General features: G+C 36.6%; 1 protein-coding gene across 3 annotated transcripts in view; it reads left to right on the plus strand.

Moving 5' to 3' along the window:
* TNFRSF19 (TNF receptor superfamily member 19) overlaps positions 1–6149 on the plus strand; it is a 53661-nt gene extending 47512 nt beyond the window's left edge. For all 3 annotated transcript variants that reach the window (XM_034410335.3, XM_087894691.1, XM_034410320.2), the window contains exons 8-10: positions 205–307; positions 765–1132; positions 2470–6149. In XM_034410335.3, coding sequence (XP_034266226.2) covers positions 205–307; positions 765–1125 — 464 coding nt within the window. In that variant the 3' untranslated portion in view covers positions 1126–1132; positions 2470–6149. The remainder of the gene's footprint in view (positions 1–204; positions 308–764; positions 1133–2469) is intronic.
* The last annotated feature ends 1064 nt before the right edge of the window (positions 6150–7213 follow it).

Below are 7213 nucleotides of genomic sequence, written 5' to 3' on the forward strand. Positions count from 1 at the left end.
AACAACTCCTTTTGTTGTTGATATTTTCTTGCATAACAGAGAGGCAAGAGCCAGAGGCCAACAGCTGTTCTTCACTATGTGTCAACTATACACTATGGGAGTTGTGTGAACCAGCTCATAGCTAGTCTCAACAAGTATAAATTATGTGCATTTCTAGAAAACTCTATGCACTTTGTTTCTTATTTAAGGTTTTCTTTTTTCAAGGTCCAGTGCATCTGATTCCATCGCTGTGCTGTGACGAGTCCTGTAGCTTTGAACATAGTTGTCATAGCTGTCCTTTTCACTCTGAGACTACACTTCATGAAAGGTACTTCAGGTTTTTAACTTCTGCCTTTTGCTAACTCTTCTACTGAATATTTGTTTGTCCTTATTACATGATAGATTGGAGTATATGATATCCTGTAGAGTTTTCAGTCAATGGAACAGACATTTCTAACAGATTCAATCACTAATTTGAAAGGGAAAGGGGAATGTGCAATATGCAGGCAAAAGCCAGTTCAAGTAAATTAACTATATTCTAACTATATTCTACTCTGTACTGTTGTTTTTAAAGTGTTCAGTTCTGTTGCACTTTTGTTAGTACTGAAAAGCATAATTTTGTTGTGCCTATTTCCTGCATTTTGAACTTCTCTCCTTTCCTGTCACTTGCAATAATTATAACTGACAGTATGATGTAAAATTATATTATTAATTTTTTAATTATATCTTTATGCCATCTTTCTGCTCCCAATGCAGAAATTTGACACAAATCATACTTTTTACAGGAATTCAAATTCTGTTGGAGAAATGATTCCAGCATTTCTTGGTTCTCTTTCACATTCCACTTGTGGAGATCTTTCAGATGCTTGGCCTCTCATCCAAAAACCAGAATGTTGTGATAGTATTTCTTTCTCTGAATCATACCCTGAACTAGTGGGAGAAGATGAAAATCTTTTCAGCTCCTTAGAGATAGAAAGAGACGTTACGGAATCAGAGAACAAACAGGATTTAAATGTAGTCACATCTACAAACCTTCATTTTGGAAACTTGACAGAATCACCTGAACTTTCCAGTATCACTGCTCCCTTAAATCAGGTTTTGGCTGCTGAACCATTCTCAGCAACAGAGTATGACAGAACAAACTGATAAACAGGTAAGTGCAGTTATCTAGATAGTTTAAATGAAACTGTTAAGCAGTATTGTCTGGAATAATTATTTTCTTGTTCAATTAAATGGACATCACAAAGATCCTGTCTTCTTCATTAATTAATGAAGGAAGAGAAAATTACAGAAAAAAGTTATTTTTAAAACTACTTTTCTCCTGCAAGCTCCCAGGAGTGGCCAAGAATGAGTTGAATCGTCTGTTTCCTGTTGAGACCGAGCTGTCTGTTTCTTTTAGCCACGCCTCCTTCCTCCACCTTCCTGCCCCAGTTTCGGCTCAGTCTTAACCTAAACTAGATGTTTCAAAGCATTCCTGGCCACTTCTGAACTGCAGGGCGAGCCGTCGAAGGTCCCGATTTTAATTGCAGCAGCGCAATAAGACTCCCTGCCTTCCCTGTTTGTATTTTTTATAATTTATTTATTACATGTATATCTTACTACAAATGACTGTCAGCAATTAACTTGACATGGGAAAAGAAGTCTAAAGATCCATGGTAGAATAAAATCAAAGCAGTATAATAATAATAAATAAAAAGTCAAGAATAGAGCAAGCAAAAAAAAATTATTAGAGAAGTCCTGATCTAATTACAATATTGTCTGGAACAGTTCTCTTTGAGAATCTTTTTCAATGCAAGTAGGGAAAAGACCACACTGATTTCCATGGGGTAGCAGCTCCTCCTGGTATGAGTTCCTCTACTTCCCCAAGTGGGGCACTGCTGCAGCTTGGTCCTCCAAAACTGTTGAGTGGACATGCAGGAATGAGTTAGGATAGGAGAATAAACAGGGAAGAAGAGAAGGAGTCTAATTGTCAGTTGTTCATAATGTTTCTATTGGCTGCAGAAATGTTTGCGTCTGTGTGTTTAGAGTTGTTCCAAATTTGTCATTGGGTTTTGGATGTGTCAAATGGGGTTTAGGATTCTTCAGTCGCTCTTGTTGTAGTTTCCACTCTGGGGGTTTCTTCCAACTTTTGGAGACTTGCAGAGAGGTGAAAAAAAAAAGATCCTGTGTTTGATTTAGCAGATCTTGTCATCTTTCAGTAACTAATGAGATCATCTGAAAATGAGACTGTAACTGTGTATGTGTACAATAGCAGTTGCAGATGTACTACAAGCTTTCTCTGAATAGGATTGAAAAGTCCTTGATCTGAAATATCAAGAAGGAAAAATATCAAGAGAAAAATAAAGATGCTTTTTTTCTGTCACAATGAGAAGTTAAGTGGCATACAAAAGCCTTTAGGTTATCGCCAATAAAATGGAGGACAAAAATAAGAGAGACTTGCTGCATTCTGTCTTAACACCTTTCTTTTTCTTTTTCTTTTCTTTCTTTTAGGAATCCGCATGACCTTTCCTGGCAGCCCTTAAATTGAGTGCCTCTTCTCTAATGTTTGTGAATGGAATGCTGCCTGGGTCTCAGTGGTACTGTTTCAGAAACAGCTGAAATAAATTGGCAGCATTTGAAAGCTCTTTGGCAGTTGGATTTGCAACAAAGCAGCTGTATGAGAAGATTTCAAGGAGCAGTGTGGTCAAAGAGCAGGGGCAACTGCGGGTTGTCCCTCATTCAGACATAGTTTGATGGATTGAACTCACAGCTAAGGAGATTATGTAAGGATAACAAGCGGTAGAATAGTCTTCTGAGTATATGTACTAACAGCAGATGTGTGACAGGAATTTATCCTTTATTATATTGACAAAAAGGAAGCATTTGATAGGATTTGTAACAAAGCTGTGTTGAATCCCTGTGAATGTGCCAAGAATCCTAGCACTGCAAAGAATCCTTTTTAAGAAAAATGAAATTTTCTGATTTGTCTATATTTATTTATTGTGAGCCTGGAAATATCTTCTTCTGTCACAGTTCAGTATTGCATAAGTAAGTGCTTATATGGAAAAAACACATTGTAGAAATTGAAAAGTGGTGCTCAAGAGCCTTTTGCACGGTTCTTTATAGGGCAGCTCTCTGACATTTATCTTGAACTAAGTCCCGGTGGGTTCGGTGCTGCCTACTCTGGAGGTAAAATAACTCAAATTTTCAATGAAATATTTCCCCTATAAATAACTGCTGTTACATGCTGGTGTTTGGCAGAATTTCATAATTCAAAAAAACACATTAGATGTCATTTATTTCAGTAGGGATGTTTTGTTAGTTATACCGGGCATTTACTATATCAGTGAAATTTAATGTGCTTTTTTATACATTTTTTTAAAAAGTTTGAAATAAAACCTAAAATTATGAATGCCTTTGGCCCCCCTGGACAGTGTCTCAGGACCCTAGGATTCTTTACATTTTTTTTTTTTTAATAAAGAAATGAGCAGAGTTAGCGCAGAAAGCATTCAGGATCTGAAACTCTCTACCATTTCCAATCACTTTCTATGTCTCCAAACTAGAGGGCAAACTATTAAAAAAAAAAATCCCATTGCTTGAAAAAGTAGGTAGAGATGTATATATCAGTAATTATTTCTGCTCTTTAAAATAGTAGCAAAGAGAGCATTAGAATAGTTCTGCCACTCTGCAATACTATTCCCTCTTACTTGTGGATAAAAATTGAATTCAATGGGATCAATTTTCTCAGTAAATATGGATAAAATTGCAGTCTTAAAAGCTACATTTTTAAACCCACAAATACATAATTGAGGGAATGCAGTCTTATCCATACAGTAGTTACTTGAAAGTTAAGGCTCACAAAAAAGTAGGATGTAAGGTCAGACATCCGAGGCAGATAGGTATGCAGGGTACTATGTTAACATTATTATTGCAAAATTCACATTTATATAATTTTTGCATGAGGAACCATATTTATGTAAACTTTGTAAATAATCTGACATGCATTTCAGTATTGTGTAAAACTTTTGATAAAATATGTATAGAAATTTCACTTATGAAAGCTTTTTCATAAATTAATTTTGTCATCCTTATCCATTATCTATGGACAATGGTCATTTTTGTTTGTGTAATTTACACTTTATATAATTAGATTACCCACCCGCCCACGTATTAAAAATGAAGAACTAAGAAGTATAAATTACGTATAATATACTGTTCATGAAATGTTTGATTCAACTAAATTCATATTGATTATGTTGCCTATGTCAAACAGTGATATATGCAAAAAGATTCTGTCCCTGCTATGTCCCTTCAAAACTTTCAGTGGTACAGCCATCACACTTGCTGATCATGCTTTTCTTCTCTTTTCTTCAGTCTTTCCCAACATTATGGACTTATCAGAGAAGCTAGGTCTTCGTATAATGTTTCCAAAATATGATAATTTGCCCATTTGTGCTTTAAACAAAACTTTTGGCTGACTCGTTCTGTGATCTGTTCATTATTTTCTTGGCTACTAATGTTTCCTCGTGAGTCTTCTCCAACATTCAGAAACTTCAGTCTTCTTCCCTTTGTGCTTAATCAAAGCCCAACTTTTGCCTTCATGATGCTGATCTTTGTAGGTCACAGCATCTGTATATTTTTTCTCAGATTTTCATTGCTGCCTTTTCATGTGCTAGTCTGTGGCATATTGCTTTATAGCTGATAGGTGATAGGTGATCCTAAAATGCAAAAGCTATTCTCAGTATCTTCATTGTCAATTCTGAGGCTGGTTGTTGTACCAGTTATTAGTTTGGTCTTTCTTATATTTAATCTTCATCCCATTTTTTCACTGTGCTCCTTGATTTTCATTATGAGGGCTTGCAGATTATTTTCAGCTATTAGAGTAGTGTGGAAAAGATTACTCATGTTTCTTCTTCCAAATTTTGAAACCATCTCATCTTGTTCCAATTTAGCCTCCTTTATTCTAGAGTTGCCTCTTAGCTAGATGGGCAGTATATGCGTTTAATAAATAAATGTAAGTCAAATAAATAAGGAGAAAATATACACTTTGTCTCAGTCCTTTGCCAACCTGGAGCCAAGTCTGTTTTGCTATGTTCCTTGCAGACTTGGCTTCCTGTCCTAAGTATAGGTTTTGCATAAGGGCAATGAGTTGTTCTTGAATTTTCCCAAGGACATTGCACATCATGAGACGGTCAATGCAATTGAAAACCTTGGTGGTATCAGTGAAGCGCTTTGCTAACTTCTTTTTGTTATTCTTTGGCTTTATCAAATATCAATAATGTTTCTTGCTCCTCAGCCTTTTTTAAAACAGGCTTCATTATCTGGCCGCTTGCTTTTCTGTAGAATCTGTAGGATTCAAATTTGTGTTGATTCTGTTATCAGAACTGTCTTAGTTTTATTCTTCCTGGATATGAATGCAACATTGTTCCTTCATTGTTTTTCATGTTCCAAGTGATAAACAGGATGATCTTTTGACTGAAAGTATCCAATTTCAGGCCATTTCAGTTCACTGATGCCTAAGATGCCAACGTATAGTTGATTAATTTCATCTTTCACTGTATTGAACTTTCCCACATTTATGCTTCGTACATTCCGCATGCCCATTGCAACTCTTGTCTTTGTGGCTTCGGTTTTTCTTTTCCTACGTTACAACTACATCCTGCATATTTTAATCTAACCACACCATATACAGCATTAATACTCAAAAAAATATCTCTCAGTAGCTTTTTCAATGCATCTGATGTGAGAAGCCCATCATTCAGCATTATTTCCTCAATCACTTTACCTGGTCTATCCATGTGATTTTCTTAGTGAAATACAGGAATAGCTTAACATTGCCTTCTCCCACTCAGTATAAAATTATACCATTAAATTTAATAATATAAATAAATGAATCCTTGCCACCCAGTATAGGTGCCTTTTACTTTAGCTGGGCAACTAGGGTTACCTTCATGCCTTGGGCGATCCATTTGGTGCACACACTCAGCCGTGCTCTCTGCCACCACAATAAGGAAGAATAGCAGGGCTGAGAAATGGGCGGGAAGTGGGGAGCAAAAATGTATACTGACAGACTTCTCTCAAACACAATATTTTTAAAATATTTTATATGTAGAAATACAAGTGTGACTTGAAGCCTTGTGTACATGTTTATATATTTTTCTATTTGTTAATAAATAGTCATTCAAATAATATATGTATGTCTCAGAATACTCATCTTTTTGTACATGAATATGGGATGTGCCACTTTCTGCTGCGGCTTAGATTAATAATATTATGCTTAAAGATGAAACATGGATAAATATCTGAGCAACTCCTGATTCTTAATTATGAGCCTTACATTTTTAATCGAGGCATAAATTTGCGATCATGAACAATAGCATATTTTTTACACTTTAGCATGGAAGCTGCTTGTGAAGATAATTCTGACCTGAGTGCCTCAATGGTTTAGCAATTGAGTTGAATAGGACAGGAAATGGGTGGAATAACTAGAGAACAGTGTGTGCTCAGCCACATGGGACAGAAAAGGACATTATCTAAATAGTTGCTGACTGTTAAAAGGAATCCAGCAAGGAGGGAAGGATTGAAAGGGAGTCCCAAACATTTTTCTATCGTTCTGGAGAGTGGCACCCAGCTAATTTGAAATACCGGGAAGAGAACAAGAAAAATTAAAGGCCTTTACACTGGTAATACCCTTAAGAAAAAAGGTGAAAATAAATGGTTAGAAGTCTGCACTTTTGCTACTGCCTGAAAATTATAGAGCATTATGTGTGCAACAAGTGCAAGTTCTACTAGGGTTTTAAAAATAAATATGAGGATTGGAACAAGAAGTTTTATTAAACCAAACAACAGGTATTGACTGGGATGGCCCCATCGATTGCTGGCTCAGAGGAAGAGGCATCGGTGTGGGTGAGTGTGATTGACTGGATGGACAGCCGTCTGCTGAAGAAGAGGAAGGAGAAGCATGGCTGCCACTGGTTAACACTGTCAATCAGCAATAAGCTGCCTCCGATGGGGAACACCTGCCGCCCTCATCCGATCTGCCAACACAAAGAACAGAGAAAGAGGATGCTCAGAAGTGGTCTGTTTTGCATTGAAATCTCGTCTTGCCCGTTGGGTTGTCTCCAACAGTTGATGCTGCAGGTTTACCACTGATACTCAGGGTGGTGACTTATTCATTTCAGAGCCAGGTCAGCCCAGGGTGAAAAGAATTGTTGTATTGTGTGTTATTTTCCTATAAAGGAATGCAAATGAAGAA

The sequence above is a fragment of the Pantherophis guttatus genome, chromosome 5 (genome assembly GCF_059756535.1).
Source record: "Pantherophis guttatus breed Tessera chromosome 5, ASM5975653v1, whole genome shotgun sequence".
NCBI classification, from domain to species: Eukaryota; Metazoa; Chordata; class Lepidosauria; order Squamata; family Colubridae; genus Pantherophis; species Pantherophis guttatus.